The sequence below is a fragment of the Arvicanthis niloticus genome, chromosome 26, assembly GCF_011762505.2.
Source record: "Arvicanthis niloticus isolate mArvNil1 chromosome 26, mArvNil1.pat.X, whole genome shotgun sequence".
Lineage (NCBI taxonomy): Eukaryota > Metazoa > Chordata > Mammalia > Rodentia > Muridae > Arvicanthis > Arvicanthis niloticus.
This window is the reverse complement of record NC_133434.1, coordinates 33,459,659-33,481,069: the sequence shown is the minus strand read 5'-3', so window position 1 is coordinate 33,481,069 and position 21,411 is coordinate 33,459,659. Positions and strand designations below refer to the sequence as shown.

General features: G+C 44.7%; 1 protein-coding gene across 10 annotated transcripts in view; it reads right to left on the bottom strand.

Moving 5' to 3' along the window:
- Positions 1-11,803: 11,803 nt before the first annotated feature.
- Ppcdc (phosphopantothenoylcysteine decarboxylase) overlaps positions 11,804-21,411 on the bottom strand; it is a 33,786-nt gene continuing 24,178 nt past the window's right edge. For 7 of the 10 annotated variants that reach the window (XM_076925630.1, XM_076925628.1, XM_076925623.1 and 4 more), the window contains 2 exons: positions 19,954-20,122; positions 18,935-19,516 (listed from right to left, as the gene is read on the bottom strand). In XM_076925630.1, the coding sequence (XP_076781745.1) occupies positions 19,431-19,516; positions 19,954-20,122 (255 nt within the window). In that variant the 3' untranslated portion in view covers positions 18,935-19,430. The other 3 variants (XR_013107630.1, XM_076925626.1, XM_076925632.1) reach the window with 3 other exon arrangements.

Here is a 21,411-nt window from a genome sequence, read left to right as displayed (position 1 = left end):
CACACATACATATATATACAAATCACACATACATCATACACATATCATACACACATCACATACACACATATCACAAAACACACAGTTACACACATATACACATCACACATATACACCTAGCACACATATACACCTATCACACACATAAATATGCACACATCATACACATGTATATACACACATACACACACATATCCACAAACATATCACACACACATCATACACACATATATACCCCCACAAGTATATTCACCACACACATATTACACACACACAAGCAGAAACCCGAGAAAGAGATGGATGAGGAAGAGGAAGCATAGCTAGCAGTCCCAGTCTGGTGTGGTCCCATCTGTCACTATTGTCTTAGCTCCAGTCTCTCCTCCCTTAAGGTAGTATGACACATTGTCAGACTACAGGAAATCTCTTTGAAGAAAACAAGTTCCCTCCTTTAACTGACATCAATCTTCAGCCATTTCCTTCTCCCAGCTTGGGACTCCTAGAACAATTTCAATTTCTTGGAGTCCATTGTTTCAATACCTGAATAGGATAAAGGTGAGGCCCGTATGTCCCTTTAAAATATTCCTGCCAATGTGCTACAGGGTCTCAAGGGAAGGAAGATTCCTGATTTTAAAAGTGACCAGATTGCCTAGGGCACCTCATACAAGTACAACAACCTGAGGTTTCCCCAAGCCAGAGCTTCATAATCAAAGATCGATCATGATTAATGAATTGAGATTCATTAAAATTTTTTCAAATTAATAAAATGTTTTTGTATGTAAATTTTATGATACAAAAAAAAAAAAAAATGCTGCTATGGTCCAGGCAGTTCCGATAGCCTTCCTATATCACCTCTGCACATTCATGAATAGTTCAAACTGTGTTCTAGACTTGGCTCTGGACCAAGGCTCAGCCCCGCTTCAAACATTTTCAGCTCTGTGAAGTAGACAGAGCAGCCAGCCTAGGAAAGTACAATGTGGAGGATATTCTTGGATAGAGGTGAGTGATCCCAGGCTGCCAAGCCCTGCAGGGCACCTCCTGAGGGTGTTCTGTCCTAGTTTGTTTTCTGTTGCTGTGATAAACACCATGACCAAAGGCAACCTGGGGAAGGAAATGTTTTATATCATCTCACTTACACTTTCAGATCACAGTTTATCATCCAGGGAAGTCAGGGCAGGAACGCAAGGCAGACACTTAGAGCAGAAATCTGGGAAGAACATGGTTTATTGCTCTGGCCCCTGCTCATCAAGCTTTCTTATACTACTGAGCACGGCCAGCCCAGGGGTGGCACCACACACAAAGAGTGGGCCCTTCTACACCCATCAACAGTCAAGACAACGTCCTACGTACATGGCCACTGGCTAATTTGACCTGGGCAATCCTTCAATTAAGACTCCCTCTTCCAGGATGATTCTTGCTTGTCTCTTGGCTGACAATAAAAACTAATTAGGACAATTTTAAAAGAGCTGTAGAGTTAACTAAGAAAGGAATGAGGGCAAGAAAGAACTCTGTATGTCTGTGTGTATATGTGTGTGTGTGTGTGGTGTGTGTGTGTCTATGTCTGTGTGTCTGTGACTGTGTGTTGTGTCAGGAGCCTAGAGTCTGGGGGCCAAACACCTAACATCCCATTAGGGTCCAGGTTTCAAGGCCCGTGCTCGACCAGGAACCAAGCTATCCTTTCAAGATCCCACAAGTGTGTGTGTGTGTGTGTGTGTGTGTGTGTGTGTGTGTGTGTGCGCGCGCGCGCACACGCGCACTCGCGTGCATTTTAAGGACTAACCAAACAGCATGTCACACCCAAGAGGTCTGTCTGGTTGAAGACTGGCCCTTTAGTGAGGGATCTCACCTCTTCCAGCTTCAGTTTATTCCCTGGGAAAGTGACTGGTAACAGGATCCACCTCACAGGGTGACAGATGAACTCCAGTCCCATGTGTAAAGAGGAAGATGGGTCAGAACATTTCCAATCACTGCTGTGCTATGTGCAAAGGTAGAGAGAGGGCTAGCTGGAGGAGCTGGGAGAGAAGTTATGAGTGGAGCAGAGTTCAGTGGGTGAGGAAGATAAGGTGAGCAGAAGCCTAGTGAGGCAAGGACTGGGGTCCATGAAGAGACCCAAGAAGCCATTGAGAGCATCTTCTCCTCCCATGAACACATAGACACAACCTTTCCTAATACTCTGGGTACGTTAGCAGTACCATAGCTTCCAGGACATGGGAGGCCATTTTTCCCCTTCTGGCTCAAACTTCACTAGAAGGGTTATGACCTTGCTACTCAACATTTGCAGGGGAGCCATCTTACTATGGAATACACAAAACTAAACTGTATGAGCAGCCTTGGGGATGATAAGACTCTAGTCTCACCTCTGAAGGATATCCTGGAAGCAAAGTTCAACCCATAGAAGGAAAAGTGTCCTAGAGAAGTTTGTGATGTAGAGTATGCTGGTCGGGCAGCACTTGGTGGGGCAGCACTTGGTGGGACAGCGTTTGGTGGGACAGCACTTGGTGGGACAGTGCTTGGTGGGACAGCGCCTGGCAGGGCTGAGCAGAGCTGGAGGGTTAGAGATGTGGACAGAGCCTCCTAAACTTAAATGGTGGACTAATCAGCCTGAGAGCTAACATAGGCCATCCATATGGAGGAGTCACTACTAACCTCTGGCAAGTGTCAGTGAGCAGCCTGGCATCCAGGTAGACTGAGGCAGGCAGCAATGGGTGGCATCAGCAGTTGCAGCACCAAAAGTTGCAATTGCTATTGGTAAATTTTCTCTTTCTTTAACTCTTTGCTATTCTATAGCCAAAAGCTGATGCCTTCTGGCAATAAACTCCTGCTGTTAGCAGCAGGGAATTAAGGAAAAAAAAGTCTTAGCTGGGCAGTGGTGGCCCAAATCTTTAATCCCAGCACTTGGGAGGCAGAGGCAGGCGGATTTCTGAGTTCAAACCCAGCCTGGTCTATAGAGTGAGTTTCAGGACAGCCAAGGCTATACAGAGAAACCCTGTCTCGAAAAACAAAAAAAGAAAAAAAAAAGTCTTAGTTACTTGTCTCTTTTCTCCCTCAAGTGACCCTTGCTGGCCAGGCAAGAGGCTTGGAGTTAGAACCAGAGAGAAAAGAAAAGAAAAAGGAAAGACCAGAGACACACGTGCTGGGTGAAGCTGAAGAAAGCTGCACCACTGTCTCATTGTGATTCTTAGTTTTCATACTTTCTCTAAAAAATTACCTCATACAACTATCAGGTAGAACTGTTACAGCAGGATAATTGATTACATGATTTTCTAAACACTTTTGCATTCCAATAAATTCATGGTAAGCTTAAGGCAATAATTCATGTCATAGATTGATAAGGTTTTAGGAGTTACAACAGAATTTTTACATGTCTTTCCATTAAGACTAGTATCTAAGTATTCATTATCTGTCACTAGTCCTCCCCATAAGTTCATTATAAGTTCAAAGCAATAAATTTTATGTTACAAGTTAGCACAGTTTTGACAGGAGACGAATCATCTGCCTAGCGTCTCATTATTTTGAAGTCTTATATAGACTAGTCAATAGTTTATTTTCTGTCATTGCACCTACAATAAATTGTCTATTCCCAATTTATGACCTTTAGTTACCAGCCACACTTAACCTAGAAGGAATGTTTTCCTTGATCATAAATTTGTCTCAAGTTTGCTTTCTTTTCCTCGTGCAGTTAGCCCATGGCACACAAAGGCTTACAGATCTCTATTTGGGGCTTTTATTCTATAGGGGGGCTTGAGATTACTTGTATTAGTTTTGAAGTCCTATAAAATCATGATCAGGAATTATGAAATCATCTAATTTGTCTACACAACATCATTACATGAAACTATATCTTCATGTTGTTCTGCAGAAAAATCTTCCCAATAGGGTAGACTTGTGCCCAGGCATCCTTAGGCTATGGAATTGTGACAGGAAAAGCATGTTAGCAGTGAGAAGCAATCCTGGGATGAAGTCTCTAAGGACTCTGCACTGTTAGAGCCATGCATCATAGCCATGCAAAAATGGTAGGCCATCTCCAGAAAATTCATATGCTTGCCTAAATGGGTCCAAAATGGCTTCTGACAGGCAAGCTCTTTTGTCTCTACTCAGAAGGCTATGGGGCAGCCTGGGATTTGGGTAATGTCAAACACATACACATACAACATAAAAATAAATATTTTATAAATAAATAAATAAAGCAGAGGGCCAGCAAAGTGGCTTACTGGAGAAAGGTACTCACTGCTAAGCCTCAGTTCAGTACCTGGGACTCACATTATAGAATGAGAGAACCAACCCCTGCAAGTTGTATTCTGACCTTCACATGGATACTGTGCCACTCACACAATAACACAAATTAAAAGAAAGCTTTCCCTAAAAATAATTTTAATTTTGTTTTGCCTACATGCATGTATATGCACCACAAAGACCAGGAGAGGACAGCAGACCCTCTGGAACTATGATTGTTAGTTGTTTGTGCACTGCCATGCAGGTGCTGAAGTGCTCTTAACCACTTTTTAAAGTTTAAGAGCATCTTTCCAGGTTTTTTTTTAGGTGAAAAAAATTTTTTTAAAGAAATCAGTCATAGAGCAATAGTGGAAGACAGCCAGTGTCTTAGTCACTGTTCCATTGCTGTGAAGAGACACCATAGCCAGGCCACCTCTCATGAATGAAAGCATTTAATTGGCAGCTCAGTTACAGTTTCAGAGGTGTAGTCCAGTACCACCATGATGGGGAGCACAGCAGAGCACGGGCAGGCGCTAGAGTGCAGCGGAGAACTACACCCTGATCCTTAGACAGAGAGGCAGAGAAGAAGAGACTGAGCCTGGCATGAGCTTTTCAACACTCAAAGTTCATCTGCAGTGACACACTTCCTACTCCAAAAAGGCCACACCTCCTAATCCCTCTAGTCCTTTCCAACAGTGCCACTTCCTGGTGACTAAGCATTCAAATATATGACCCAATAGGAATCATTCTTATTCAAACCACCACGACCAACATTGATCCCTGACTTGCTTTCTAGAACTTAAGCCATTTGTTCCTCTAGATTCTTGCCTTCCCTGTACCACTGACCTCAAATTCTTGCTGGCCAGGCAAGATGTTATCAATCCTCAAACATTCTTTAACAGCACTTACTGGTTACACCTAGAAACAGCAACAGCCAACATCAAGCCAAAAAAAGAAAGCTGTCAGTCTTCTTCCCTCCCCCTCCTTCCTGCTGCTCCTATGCCTGTCTGTGTGCAGCCTTGTTCTCTGCCATGCTGATAACGGACTAAGCCTCTGAAACTGTAAGCAAGCCTCCAATTAAATGCTTTCTTTTATAAGACCTGCCTTGGTTATGTGTCGCTTCACAGGACTGCTGAGTTATGCATACCTGTTATTAGGGTTTGAAAATTGCTGAAGGAAATCCCCTGTTATGATTTGTATATGCTTGGCCCTGGGAGTGACACTATTAGAAGGTATGACCCTGTTGGAGTATGTGTGGCCTTGTTGGAGTAGGTGTGTCACTGTGGGTGCAGGCTATGAGACCCTCACCCTAACTGCCTGGAAGTTAGTCTTCCATTAGCAGCCTTCAGATGAAGATGTAGGACTCTGTTTTTTTCTCTACCATGCCTGCCTAGATGCTGCCATGTTCCTGCCTTGAAGATACTGGACTGAACCTCTGAAACTATAAGCCACCCCCAACTAAATGTTGTCATTTATAAGACTTGCCTTTTTATAGTATCTGTTCACACCAGTAAAACCCTAACTAAGACTCAAATAGTATGCAAGAACAAAGAGTGTTTATTCTGCAGAAACAACCAGCAAGCTAGGGTCACCACTGCTTCAGAATGGTAACTCAGACAAAGATATTCGAACCCCTTTTATAAAAGAACGGCTTAGTTGCTTCTGAAATAACAAACAGATGCTAAAACCTAGAGCACATTCCAAGGGGTTATAAAAACCATTAACCGAAGGTCATAAAGAAGGAACTAAGGATCTATACCACAGGTGCAAAGACAGAAGATAAAATATTGACTGGGTTTATCTATTCAAAACTTCAAGTACAACTTAGTTATAGTTTTTAATCCTCCATGAACCTGTAAGCTAGTAACAAATGATGAATGTTTAGCCAGATAATTACTCCTAGTGAATATGCATGTGGACATTCTCTGTTATAGACCTCTGATTCAGTGTATGGCCTGAATGTATGTGCAAACTCCTAGTGAACTTTTTACCATGTGATCACACACTCTGAAAGTGCTGAGAACAAAGCAGAGACAAGCCTCCCTCCCCTTTTCTTCCTGAGACTTCAACTTAGAGCCTCGAAATTCCTGCTGAGATAGAACAAAGGCTACTTTACCTAGCCTCCTACTTTTTTACTATGAGGTGCTAAACCGGATACTGTAGCTTCTGGCCTCAGAGCAACCCAAACAGGCAAAGTGTGGAAGCAAAGTACCTACACTTAGGATGGGTAGCAAATGGTTTATGGCCTAGTTTCTGAGTGGAGACAAAATGGGATAAAAAAAAGACCCTTTACTGTAACCTTCTATTTAAATCTAAACCCAATGTGAGGTCTAAAGATGGGGTTGATAGAGGTCACCAACTTTGTTTTTCTTGGTGTGGCCACATTTCTCTGCTATTTCTCTGCTTGTCCTTTTGATTAGCCTGTTGAAGATGGGTGTCCTCTACCACTATGCTCCTCCCCAGCCTGTGTGAGCACTAACTACAGTCATTCCTCCTTGCCCTGTGACTGGCCAGGTCTATTTTATACTTCTTCTACTATGCTCAGATTCACAATCCACTGTCTACTTTCCCTGTATCCCAAATAATTTTTAAAAAATTTTAACAGAAAGCAATTTAGTTATAGTTTGGCCAAACTAGGAAGATATATATATATATAGATCTCGAGTTCTCATGGGAAATCAGGAGATAAAAGCCAGATGATACAGAGATTTTGCTGAGTCAGTTGAATAGGTTCTTCCTGGTAAAAGATGACTCAAGCCCATTTCCATCCTCAGTATGAAGAGATTGCTGGGGTGTACATTTCCTTCTGAGAACCTCAGATTCTTACGTGTAAAAATGGGGTTAATAACGCTTACCTTGAAGGACGGATGGGAGGCAGGAGCAAACAATTTGCCATAGGCCAGGTACCAGATAGGCCTGAGCTCCCTTCCAGCACTTTCTCCCCTTTCCCCCCATCCTGTCAGTTTCCTCATCACAGGCTTCTGTGTCCAGGGAGAATGATTTCTCAATAGATCCAAGTGATGTGTGAGATCCCACGCCTGGATTTAACCATGATCTCTCTCCTAAGTGCAAGACATGATCTTGGCCCTGTTCTTAACTCACATTGCATGCCCTGGGGTGCTCTTGCTTCACCTTCCTTGAGTGTATCTTCGAGTTTCTGCCCACACTGGCTGCTTTAAAGTCCATCATGGCAGCTGGAAACCCCTTAGCCCTCACTTTTGAGACCACCTAGGTGCAAAGCACCTTTGAAACTCTCCCTCTTCGTCTAGGAATCTAGAGGGATAGAAGGGAATAAGCTGGGCCTCCAGTACCCAAGGGCCAACTATCTGAGCTAGCAGGTAAAAGGTCACCACCTAATCTCAGCAGATAACAAGCCACCATAAGAACAGCCCATTGCAGCAAAGGGTGGCACACTTCCAGATCACACCTACATCAGCTGTGAGTCTCCCAAAGGCTCAGATTTCCCACTGGATGGCTGCCTTCACACCCACCTGCTACCAACATTCTTTTGCTATGAGACAGCAGGTAGTTCTCTTGGCCCCATCTTTAAGTGCCTTTGCTTTACTCCGGGTGGTACCAAGCCTGGCTAGGTTATCAGAAACTATACATTTCATCTGAAAGCTGTCAGGGTACACAGCCTGCCTGTCACTGGGGTCTAACGCCAAGGTGCTTTGTTTCAAAGTGTGCATTTTGGGGTTTGAGGCTGACCTCAAAACTACAATATATTTGTGAAGGAAACTATGGGAAGAAATGTAATGAAGGAGCTGTTAAGACTGGAAAAGCGGGCTGGTGAGATGGCTCAGTGGTTAAGAGCACTGACTACTCTTCCAGAGGTCATGAGTTCAAATCCCAGCAACCACATGGTGGCTCACAACCATCCATAATGAGATCTGATGCCCTCATATGGGTGACTGAAGACAGCTACAGTGTACTTACATAAAATAAATAAATTAAAAAAAAAAAAAAAAAGACTGGAAAAGCAGGTGTCTAGAGGCATCCATGTGCAATGGAAGGAATACTCCAGCTGATACCAGGAGAGTGCTAAGGGCAGGTCTCCTTTGCAAGAGCATGCTGGGAGATGGTTGCAAGGCAGGAAGAGAAGCCCACACAACCAGAAGGACATGTGCTATTTCTCACCCTAAGACAGAGTTCTATATACCCCTTGACTATCCAAAGCTGCACTGTGAAGGCAATTCAATGAGATCAGGGAAATCCTTAGTCACACAGACCATATACAACATCTGTATAATCTGGGGGCTCCACATGGCTCAGTCCTGTATATCCAGAACCACACACTGGCCAAGGGAGAATATAAAGTGAGTCCAACTACCATGGTACGCAAGTCCCTCACAGCTCTTACTGCTGTAAGAGCCTCGTCTCTTTATTCCTTGGTTTAATTTCTTACCCCTTTACCCACTGGCAGAATGTGCCACAACAAAAGGGACCTGGACAAACCCAAATAACAAGCTTGTGTCCTTTCCTTCCCACCTTCCCAGTTCTGTGTCCTGATCTGTTTTCCTAACATTACAGCTCAAAATTCTTATGAACACAAGGACAGACACAATCCATCAGGAGGAAAAAAAAAAAACAAACATGGGTAGCAAAGCATTATTAACAGGTGTGTCCTGGCCTGTGACTAAATCTGGTTTCAACACACAATTGCCATTAAGTTTCCTCTCTCCCACCCCAACTTGCCACAAAATGGTGTTTTTGTTTCTTTTCTCTTGTTGCTTGTCCTCTCTCTTTCTCTCTTCTCTTTCTTTCTTTTCTTTTCTTTTCTTTCTTTCTTTCTTTCTTTCTTTCTTTCTTTCTTTCTTTCTTTCTTTCTTTCTTTCTGTTTGTTGTTTTAGGCAGGGTCTCATGTAGCCCAGGCTGGCCTTTAATCTACTTCCCATGTGAAAAGTTCCTTGAGGCCAGAGACCTCAAAGGCTTATTAGGAACACCAGGGAAGTCATATGACAAGTACAATAGGCCCATTTCAACTCCAAAGACCTTGATGAAAGTCTCTTGACTCCACCAAGTCTTCTCCCTGCTTTCCCTTGCATTAACTCACTACCAAGTCATTCTTAAGAATGTCGGGACAAAGAACAGATAAACCATTTACTTAACAATTGTTTGCCCAGCAGTGGTGGTGCACACCTTTAATCCCAGCACTTGGGAGGCAGAGGCAGGCTGATTTCTGAGTTCGAGGCCAGCCTGGTCTACAGAGTGAGTTCCAGGACAGCCAGGGCTACACAGAGGAACCCTATCTTGGAAAAAAACCCAAACCAAACCAAAACAAACCAAAACAAAACCAAAAGAAACAAATAACAAGAACCAAAAAGACCCCACAATTGTTGGTGTATATATGTGCACAGGTGTGTGTGAACTACAACACACACATATTTAGTACTAGAAGGTATGCCCACCAGAGACCACTACATACACACAGAAAGTTTTTATTGATGGGGAACTTGCCCAAATCATGCAGCCCCAAGCCTTACAGCCTTTGTCTTTTATGCACAAACTCATATCCTGGTTATCACTCTTCAGTCAGTCAGAAGCATAATTACAGAAGCCAAAAAGCAAGATTAGTGTGTTTAGGGACTGTCCTGGAACTATCGACTGGGACTTTGATGGATTAGGTTTCTGTTTCATTTTGGCAAGTGTTGGGGCCTACACGTGGGGTTGTAAGGTCAAAACAGTGCCTCTAACATGGCGTCATTTGTGCTAAGGTCTACAAACCTGTTACAGTAGAGGTCAGAGGTTCTATTTTAATAGGAGATTAAAATAGGAAAAATATACCTGACAGGTTAAGGGCTCTGTTTGCAGTTAAGACAGGTAAGAATAAGTTTCTGTTTGTCTGTGCAGGTTAAGGTTTCTGTTTGTAGTTAATAAGCCCTGTGTCTTACAGCTGATGTGAACTGCTTGCAACCCCATTCACACAAACCCCATTTACCCATTTTCCTTCCCTTTCATTGTATCTTTCTAACAATGTGTAACAATGTGTAACAGCCAACTCTTTTGACCCTGTGAACACTATCTCTCCTATAAAAAGGATCTCAAGAAGGCTAACAGAGGCTGTTCTCTCAATTTCCAACTTAGGGTGAAACAGCCCTAAGTGAACCCCAAAATACAGCTTCCTTTAACTGGATAATCATGGATTTGTTTTTCTTTTCTCCTTGCGATTCTCAGGTTTAATAATCAATTCTTTCTCTTCACTTTTATATAGGTTCTAAGCATGAAACTCAAATTACAGGTCTTATGTGAAAAATGTTTTTACTTAGTGAGCTATCTGATTGGCTCTATCTGTTTTGGAGCCTTGTAACGCAGGCTGGCCTTGAACCTTGATTCTCCTGCCTCTACTTGCTAAAATTAAGAGGTATGTGTCACCATACTTGGCTGAGAATGCTTTTTTAAGTTTTTTACTTATTATTTTTTTTTTAGAGAAAAGCAGGCCTGCTGGACATAGTGGTACACGGCCAGAATCTCAAAACATGCAGAAGCAGAAGCAAAAAGATCCTTGCAAGTTTGAGACCAATCTGGCCAACAAAGCAGGTTGTAGGCCATCAGGCTACATAGTTAGACTCTGTATCAATAAACATAAAATGAGGAAGAGAAGGGAGGAAGAAGAGGAAGAGGAAAAAAGGAAGAAGAGGAGGAAGAAAGAGGGGGAGGAGGAAGAAAGGAAGAGGAGGAAGAGGAAAAAAGGAAGAAGAGGAGGAAGAGGAAGGAGAAGGAGAGGAAGAAGAAAAGGAAGGAGAAGGAGAAGGAGAAGGAGGGGAAGGAGGAGGAGAAGAAGAAAAAGAGGAAGAGGAAGAGAAAGGAGAGGAAGAGGAAGAAGAAGCAGCAGCAGCAGCACACTGTGACATACAGCACCTCATTTGAATGTGTGTGAAGTTCTGGAAGCTTAACTCTCTTGTATTCCCCTATGAATGGGTCCTGAGAGCTTACCTGGAGGTTCTAGCAAGGATGCACAGCTACTCAGATCCCTCTGACCTAAGAATGGTCATCCTCTCTTGGGGAAGTTCATTTTCTTCCACAGAACATGCAGTTCCAGGAGGAATTCACATGAACAGTGAAGGAAGGGGACACTTGCCTAGCCAGCCTGTGATGGCTAAATTTGGTTGTCAACTTGACTACTATCTGGAATGGGCTAAAACTCAAGCAGCTGGGTGCACACCTTGGGAAATTTTCTTGATCGGATCATTTGATATGGGAAGACCACCCTAAATCTGGGCCACATCCTCTGGTGTCAGACCACGTAAAAAGACATGGAGAAAGGAAGCTTCTGATTGGTCTGTGTGCCCTCACTTTTGCTGGCAAGTTCATTTGTTGTGTTACTGAAGCATTCCTTCATTAGTATTGGAATCTCCGTCTTCAGAAGGAATCCTCTGGGATTCTACCAGAGATTCTTGGCCTTTCCAACAGGAGACATCCATTGTTGGACTAAGTGAACTACAAACAGGAAGCCACACAAATGCATCATATATGTATACTATATACATACACAAAATATATAATATATAATATGTTACATGTATAACACATAAATACTAATATATATATATATATATATATATATATATATATATATATATATATATTATGCATGTATGTATATAAGGGGGAATATTTAGGTCCAGTCTATTTCCGGGCAGCCACCATGTTCCTGCATCTTCTTGGTTCTGACCGGGACTCCGGCTAGCTAGATGTGCAGGCCTTGGCACCCATGAGATGCCAGCGTTGGCACCCAGAGACTCTGCCAATCCCCCACGCTGCATCCACAAAGCTCGGCTGAACCCCAGACGGTATCTGCCATCCTTGCAGTACCCAGTAGAATGAACTCTTAATGGTTAAAGATTATCAATGGATTTATATATTTGGAAATGCTCAAATAACAAGATGCCCACACAATCAGAATTATTACCTAATATCTAACTTTTTGATAGAAGTTGCTCTCCAGGACTGCTTTCAACTCATCTGTCTTCCTCCATGGTCCCTCCTTTTCCTCCCCTTCCTCTCTTCCTCCCCTCCCCTTCCTCTCTTCTTCTCCCAGCTCCACCTCCTCTTCTACTGCCTAATCACCAGGCTCCACTGTGAATATAAAGTAGCAGAATATCCTGCTATCTGTCTGTCTGTCTGTCTGTCTGTCTATCTATCTATCTATCTATCTGGAACATATATATGGAACATACATATATATTTTTTTTCATTCCATCAGTTCTGCCCCTTTAGCAAACCCTGACTAAACACAACCCTGGTAACACTAGAGGTGGCAAACATGGCAGAACCCTTTTAAAACAATTTACTAACTTTGTGTCAGATAATATGTTCATCTGGCTTAAGATTTTAAAACAAAGTCTGCCTCCCACCACTGCTTCTCAAAGTCAGGTCCCTGCCAAAGGGTTTCTTACTCACTTCTGGTATATATTTGTTCCATATACAAACCAATATGAACCTTGTCCCCACCCCCTTTTTTGTTTGTCTTGTTTTCTTTTTCAAGACAGTATTTTGACCTGGCTGTCTGGAACTCACCCTGTACTCCAGGCTGGCCTCGAACTCAGAGTCCCACCAGCCTCTGCCTCCAGAGTGCTGGCATTAAAGGTATGTGCTGCCACCACCCAGCTCCCCTCCCCCCATTTTTTTTATATACAAGCTGTCATGCCATACATAATTTTACATGTACGTCGCCTCAGAAATCTTACCAGATCAGGAGCTTCCCTAATACTGAGTTTTGTGTCTGTGTGACGCTCCAGCAGGTGGAAGAGCTTCCAGGCTCCCATTGCTGTCCCAGTTTGCCTTCTACTGCTGGACAGACACAGTGAGCATAAGCAACTTGGAGAGGAGAGGGGAGGGTGTGGCAGAAATTTCCCTGGCCAATCTATTTGCAGCAGGAGGACAATGATTGATAGGAAAAGGGAGTGAAGCTAAGGGTGGCAGAGATAGGAAGGCAGAGAGAACCACCAAAGTGAGCAAAGAAGGTGAAATGGCATCTGACATGGACTGGCGTGGTTTCAAATAAATAGGTAAATATAAAATCCCAGAGCTAGGAACAAAACAACCTTCACTGTCCTGGAATTCACCAGGGTGGTCTCAAACTCACAGATCCACCTGCCTCTGCCTCCCATGTGCTGGGATTAAAAGAAGTGCCCCACCACACCCGATTCTGAGTTTTGTTTTTTAAGACAGTCTCCTATAATCCACACTGGTCTTAAATTCACTATGTAGCTGAGAATGTCTGAACTGATTCCCCTGCCACCACTCCCCAAGTACTGGGATCACAGGTATGCACCATTGTCATGGCTTAACACAAACTCTGAGTCTTCTTTTTACATTACTCTTTGTGTTCTTCGTCTGTTTCTAGTCAATGAGCAGCCTTTAAATTCATACTTTTAAGTATGGGCTGGGAATGTGGATCCTAGGGTAGAGAAAAAACCAGAGAGCTGAATTCCCATAATCATTCGATGACCACCTGGAGTCTGATCTCTGGTAACGTATGTCTATACTGTAACCCGCAGTTGATTCATGACCTTACCCAAATGCCTAATCTTGAGAAAAACTTAGGCTGTAAAGTTTACTTCTTAACAGGATAACCCCAGGTCTGCATGTCCTCTTGGCTGTGAGTCCACACAAAAGTTCCATGATGATAAACTCAAGCAGCTTGGGGGTGGAGAGATGGCTTGGTGGTTAAAGAGTACTTAGTTTGATTCCCAGCACCCATATGGCAGCTCATAGCCAGATATAACTCTAGTCCAGGGGATAAAATTCCCTCTTCTGGCCTACTCAGGCACTGTACACATATGGGTGCACAGACACATATGCAAGCAGAACACCCATGCATATAAAATAAAACATAAAGGAAAAATTAAAAGACCAAGTGGCTTCCCCCACAATGGCTCTAAAAGGATGTCTGTCTCCTTGCATCTCTCCTCCCTGGAACCTGCCAGCTCTTCCCTGGCAGTATTTTCAATAAATTCCCTTGGTTCCTACACTGTAAAGTCTTTTTAATGACTGTATTGCTGGCCTCCTGGACTTTCCTCCATGGCAGTGGATTTGATCCTCAGCAGAACAAAAACAGAAACCCAGGTGTTAGGGTGCGTGCCGGTAACCCCAGCACTTTGGATGCTTGAAGTAGGAGGATGTCACGTTCAAAGGCAGTCTGATCTACAGTTAGACCTTGTCTCAAACAAACCCATGTCAATGACAGATGCTGCGTATCAGAGGCCTTCTCCCCCTGTCATAAGACGCTGCAGGGGATTTTTCTAGTTTGTCTTTTAACCTCGCCTTTGGGCTTCTGTACTGCCAACCTGTTTGTTTTTCTATAGTTAAATTTATCCAGCTTTGCGTTTTATGATTTCTAGGTTTTCAGCTTTGTTCAGAAAGGAACAGGATATGAGCCTTACCCCCCCACACACACACACACACATATACCCACCCACACAAACATATACACCTGACAGTACAATAAGTTTGAAATGACTTGCTGAGTTCTGTAAGGCACAAGACAACTGCTATTCTACAAGAGAGCCCAATGTCAGAGGGACACAAAGGAAAGACAATTCTAACCCTATGTTTTAATAAATAGGGACACAAGAACGTGGGTAAGGATTATTTAATCCAGCCCGAGTGGGCCAGGAAAGGCTTTGCAAGGGTGACTTCTGGTTACCTTGAGCCAGCAGCACATGTATAAGTCAGCCAGATAACAAATGTGTTTCCAATACAGCTTCATGTGCAAAGAGAAGAGGTAGGAAAAAACATGGCTTGTCCACTCTGGCAGCGGACAGGGGGCCCTGCAGGGTTGGCTCCTAGTCAGGGGAAGAGCTAGAGGAGCGAGGTCAAGGTCTGTCTTGAGGCAGTGAAATAGTGGTTGAGGGACCAGGTGAGGTACACACAGAGGAAGATCTGGAGGAGGCCAGCATCCTAGGAAGATGCCATGCAGGCATCCAAGTAAGACTGCAAATTTCAGACCCAAATGTTTTCTTCTGCCAAACTTACAGAATTCTGTAAGTCATTAAGAAACTAAAACACTCTCTGAAGACCAATTCCGTCCATGATGATTTCAAAAAACTCAGAGCCTCAGTGGAAGAAACTATCTTGTCACTATCGCTACAGTACCTAACAGTTGTCCTGCCTTTCCTAGTCCCAGTTAGCTCAGACATGCAGGACTGCCCTAGGTCAGAGTGGTAGTAAATCCCAGGAGCAGAGCCTCTATCTGGGTCAGGTCCATATGGACATCTAGATCCCTTCAGCCAAGGATGAGCTCTACTGAATAGCAGCAACTGTTTTCAGTGACAAGACCAGGCAGGGTGACATCTTCTGCTCTCGGCTTTTGTTTGACATAGCCTCTCACTGGCTGGCCTAGAACTCACAGAGATGTGTCTGCCCGCGCCTCAACAGTGCTGAGGTTAACGCTATGCACCATACCTGCCTTTCACCGTTGTTATTTGAGACAGGGTCTTACTGTGTCCATAGACAAGGCTGGCCTTGAACTCAAAGGATCTGCCTGCCTCTGCCTACTGAGTCCTGAGATTAGAGGCATTATACCACCATGCTTGGCTCTCCTGTAGCCTTTGAAACAGCACTTTATAGCTTGTGCTGACTAGTTTTATGTCAACTTGACACAAACGTAGAGTCATTTGGGAAGAGGGAACCACAACTGAGAAAACGACCCTACCAGACTGTCCTGTGACAAATGCATTTTTCTGGTTGATGACTGATGTTCGAGGGCTCAACTCACTGAGGGCAGTACCACCCTGGGCACCTGGGTACTACAGTCCTGGGTGCTGTAAGAAGGCAGCTTGAGCAAGTTAGAAGGAGCAAGCCAGCGTTCCTGGAGTTCTGGCCTCCAGGTTCCTCCTGAGTTTCTGTTCTGCCTTCTTCCGGTGATGGACTATAAACTGGAATAAACTCTTTTTTTCACCAAGTTGTGCTCAGTCATCGTGTTTTATCACAGTAATAGAAACCCCACGATACAGGAAGTCTATGGCTACTTCTATCGTAAAGATGTTCGTCACTTGACTGTCTCCTATACATGCTACACCACAGGCCACCTTTGGAACTGCTTCCCTTCAAGTGTCCCAGCACAAAGCCTCACCCACGAGCACTGAGCAGACAGGATGAGCTACTTTTAAAGTCACTCTTACCATTCATTCAGGAGCAGGGCTCTGAGGTAAAGGGTGAAGTGACAAGACACAGTGGGAAACTGCCTGAAGATCTCTCGACATTTAGTGCTGCAGGCTCTTTTCCCTCTGTCTGTCTCTGAGAAACCTGTGTTTCAGGGCAGAGGGTAAAGGTAAGGAGAGGAAGACTCCCTGTGAAGCTCAGGCTACCTCAGAAATCACTTTTTAGCATAGACAGGCCTCAAACTTGATGTTGAAAGGTTCCTGGCTTAGTTTGCCATCAAGGGCCTTGCACACGCTAGGCAGAAAGCACCCTTCTGCTGCTACGTCCCAACTGAGGTTTTTTTGTTTGGTTTTAAAAAAAAAGTTCCTTATTTGTTTTGTACGCATATGGGTCATTATAGCCATGTGGAAGTCAAAACAACTTTCAGAAATTGGCTCTCTCCTTCTCCCCTGTGGGTCCCAGGGATTGAACTCAGGTTAACAGGCATGGTGGCAGGCGACTTTTCCCGTTGAGCCATCTTGTGTTCTTGATCCTACTTTTAGGTTCCATTGTCTTTAGTGCCCTAAGACAATTATTCCAAGGGTCATTTGATTAAGGTCAAGATAGAAGGGCTCTTGAAGGCAGATGTGGACCATCCCTGGTACATCAACACTTGTACCTGCAACAAGTGCTCTCAGGACATTCATGGCATGCCTACTCTGCCTAGTTCAGGAGCCAGAGCAGAAAGCAGCCCCAACTTCAGCTACAAATGCAGACACTGCGGCCACATCGGAGTTACTTGGTCAAAGTGAGACGGCAATAAGTTTCTAGGCCAAAGCCTGTCTAGAGACTAGCCCTCCTGGCCTCGTCCACCATAAACAGGCAGGCATCTCCAGGCAAGTGTGACGAGCTGAAAGGAAGGCGCCAGAGGTCCAACATGGAGAGCAGGAGGTAAGTCTGAGTCCTGGAGCTCAGGAAAGGTTGCAACCTGCCGATGGCTTCCAGAAGGTGTCAGCTTAACATCTGGGGCTTATTTCCCTAAACATGAAATGGACGGCCTGTTCAGTTCATGTTAGGGAAAGTTCTTCCCACTCATGTAAAATATGTGCACTAACGGGTCTCACAGTCATTTTTTTTTTCCTGACATTTACTATTCCAGGTATTTCACAGTGGTTAGAGAAGTCTCTACTTCTCTATTTGCGATGTTGCTTTCTGTTACCTGGTCAACCGCAGTCTGAAATATCAGAGCTTATTAAAACAACCCATAGTGTAAAGTCATACACTGTGTTGAGGAGCATGAAATACCACACTTCCTGTTCCATCTCAACCCGGACATGAATCATCACTTAGTCTAGCGTGTCCATGTTGAATATGACTGACAGCTACTACGGCACTGTGACAGATCAGCTACCACAGGAGCACAGCGCTGTGCTCAAGCAACCTTACCTCAGTACCAGTCCAAGACTCATGATGCAGACAACTTGGGGAAGCCGGAGATGTACCGAGGCCTTCCTTCACGTGAAAAGGTCCAGTTCTGGGCCCACCCAGCACTCAGGAAGAGAGACAGGTAGATCTCTGAGTTCCAAGCTACTCTGGTGTAGAGAAGTTCAGGACAGCCAAGGAGACAAAGAGAAACCTCGTCTCAAAACAAAACAAAACAGAAAGTCTAAGTTCTTGACTTAATACAATTTTAAAATTGTTATGTTGAGGTTGTTAAGAGATCATGCTCACAAAAATTTTAAAATTGCATTTTATCTATTTATATGCGTGTACATGTGCAAATAGTACCTGTCACAGTGTGAGAGTGGAGGTGGAGGTCAGAGGTCACCTTTCAAAAGTTGGTTCTCTCCTTCCACCATGTGAATCCCAGGGATTAAACTCAAGTTATGAAGCTTGGTGACCTAAAGGTGACAAACACCTTTACACACTGAACCATCTTGCCAGTTCTCATATATATATATATATATATATATATATATATATATATATATATATATATATATATTTCAAGACAGGGTTTCTCTGTGTAGCCCTGGTTGTCCTGGAACTCACTCTGTAGACCAGGCTGGCCTCGAACTCAGAAACCAGCCTGTCTCTGCCTCCCAAGGCTGGGATTAAAGGCATGCGCCACCACTACCCGGCCCTATTATATTTTTAATTATTCTTTTTTTTTCAGCATGGAAAACAGTTTATTACAGGACAAAGTGAGTAACTGTTCTGTTTTGTTATTGTTGCTGATCTCTTACTGGACCTAATTTATAAAGTAAAATCTGTCACAGGTTATGTGTGTGAAGGAAGATGTCATAATGCATAGAGCTGTGTTCTGGCTTCAGGCATCTGCTGGGAACCATGCCTGTATCCCCTGTGGGTGTAAGAGACAAATGCACTTCTACATAGACCTCACTTAATCCTCTCAGCAGCTCTACTATGGACTCACGACCCTACAGATAGGAAAGTGAGGGTCAGTCCAGGTCCAGAGCAGGTAAGTGGTGGGATTGAGATCTGAATCTGAGCCGTCTGCTTTGAGATTGCACAGGAATGTGGGCGTGCTAGTCAGTCATCAGGCTCGAACCTTCTCTGGCCTCCCATGGTCGTGCCCCTGACCTCTGAGGCCACAGACAGGATGTAGAGAAGAACAGAGTCTCCTAAAAGGTCACTTTTCTTTATTTCCCAGAGCCATTCGTGTCCCCACTCTCAGTACAGTCTGTGGGAAATCTGAAGAGTCTGGCCATCTCACAGACTTCTTGACTGTGTGGCACCTGGGCACCAAAGAATGGGAGCTTCCAGGGCCTGACCAGGGCCTGCCGTGCCGGAGATCTTGAGATATGGTGTTTCTTCTTGCTGCTTTTGTTTTGAAATAGGCATTCACACTCACAGGCCTGGCTCACTCTGTAGCCCAAGCCAACTTCAAACTTGTAGCAATCCTGCCTCAGCCTTCTGAGTGCTAGGATTACAGACGCGTAGGACCTGGGTCTGTGGTTCCATGTAGCTTGAAGAGGGTTAGACCGAAGGGAAGGTCCAAGAAGGTGCAGGCTAGCCCCTTCTCAGCAAGCACAAGCTTTTCATACTGTGCTGATATCCTTCAACAGCGCAGACTGAACTTACTGGGTGCAGGGACATCACGGCAAAATCCCAGTTCAACTTTGCTGGCTGCCACCGCGCTGGGAGAGCATGTCCCACACTTTAGCCACAATGGTCTCCACTTCAGCCATGGCTCCTAGACCTGGAAGCAAAGCTCACTGTGACTTAGAGGCACCAGATGAGCTAACCGTGCCTGTGGCTACCACTAAGATCTCCCCTGTGCACTCTGCCCACATCCTAAGCCTGGGGACCACAAGTCCAGCTCTGCCTGATGAATCTACCATATCCCTACCAAGATAGTCCAGGCCAGGCCCGGGTGTCAGTCCATTAACAGTGTTTGTTCCATTGCCAGGGGCCCCACCAGACACTTCACACATACTGGCTCGCTTCGGCCTAACGGTCCTGAGAGACAGGAATTAGCATTCTATCTATCCATTTCTAGCTGAGAGAGCTGAGCTCAGAAAACAGCTCTGTCCAAGGTCACAATGGGCCAGAGACCCATTGGATCACAGAACCCAGAGGTGACCCCAAAGCAGAGCGCCTTCTACAGCTTTGGGTTGTGTGTGGTAAGAAACCTACCTTGGTCTCCACACACTAGCTTCTTGCTCACACAGGGAATCTCCACGTAGCCAAAGGCCTTGAGCTGGCCCACCTGCTGTGCAGTGAGAGGGTGCTCCCACATGGCAGTGTTCATGGCAGGACAGAAGAGGAGGGGCTTGTTGAGGTCCCAGGCCCGGATGACACATGTCTATGAAGAAGTGGGGGAGGAGATGCAGATGTTCTGCCTACCAACGCTTCTCGGTCCCCCCAAATCCTCCCTACTGTCCTTGCCATGGTCAGCAGAGCAGCTATTGCCTAGGGATGACGGGGTGTCACCCATCTACAGAGATCTGTTCTTGCATCCTTGGGAGGGAGGGCTGTCTCTTCATCCCTCATCATCTCCGCTCAGGCTCTAGCTTGGTCCTAGACACAGGAGATAACCCAATCAGCACCCACAGTGACCCAGACACCAACAAACTTCCATCCTGTATGCAATCTCCCTGCCCACCAGCCTAAGCCTCCACACAGGCTCACAACTAAAGGGCAGAGAAGCAATCCTGGGGGACAGGAGGCCAGCTTCACTAGTCACTAGAAAGCTAGGAACCAGACTGTCCACGGTCTACTCAGCAACAGTTCTACTTCTAGGCCAACTAAACTCTGAGAATGAAACATCCAGCACAAGGTACCATTCTTCATCCGTTATCTCAAGAAGCCTTATTTAGCCCTGTAAGGAAGGTATTGTCCTTTGTTCACAGATGAGCAAGCTGCAGCTCCCCGAGATAAACAGTTGTCACACAGATACAAACAGGGTCCTGTACAGCCATCCTTTCAACAGGGCAGCCTCCCCATCTCCCAAAGCCAGACCATACCACCAGGTCTCACACCGGAACAGCTATGAAAGAGCTGGGCCAATTCAGGCCTTCCCTCCCTCCCTTCCTATTTTCCAAGTCAGTCTTAAGATTGTGAATTCTGAAGTCATGCAAGCTTGAAATCAAACCATGGTTGAATGCTAGGTATGGGGACATACACCTGTAATATCAGCCCTCTGAAGGCTGAGGCAAGAGAGCCTCAAGTTCAGGGTCAGACTGGAATACACACCAGGACCCCCTTTTAAAAAAAAAAAAAAAAAAAAAAAGACAAAATTGGGCATTGTAGCGCACTCCTTTAATCCTAGCCCTGTTGGGGGCCGACTTTTAGCAGAAAGCGGCTATCAGCTTTGCAGCCATCTTGAGCCATATACCCTGACATGAGACTTGGATTGCAACAGCTGAGCACACTCCGATAATCTTGGTTTAGATGCCTTGGGTGTGTGAGTTAAAGGTGTGTAACTTAAGAGTGTGACTTAGAAGTATAGAGATCAGATTTAGAGACAAGACCTAAGGGCATGATTAAAGGTGTGACCAAAAGGCATGGCTTAGAAGTGAGACATATAAAAGGCAGAGACTGAACAGATCAGGGAATCAGACAGAGCAGATACTTTTAGGAGACACTTCAGAG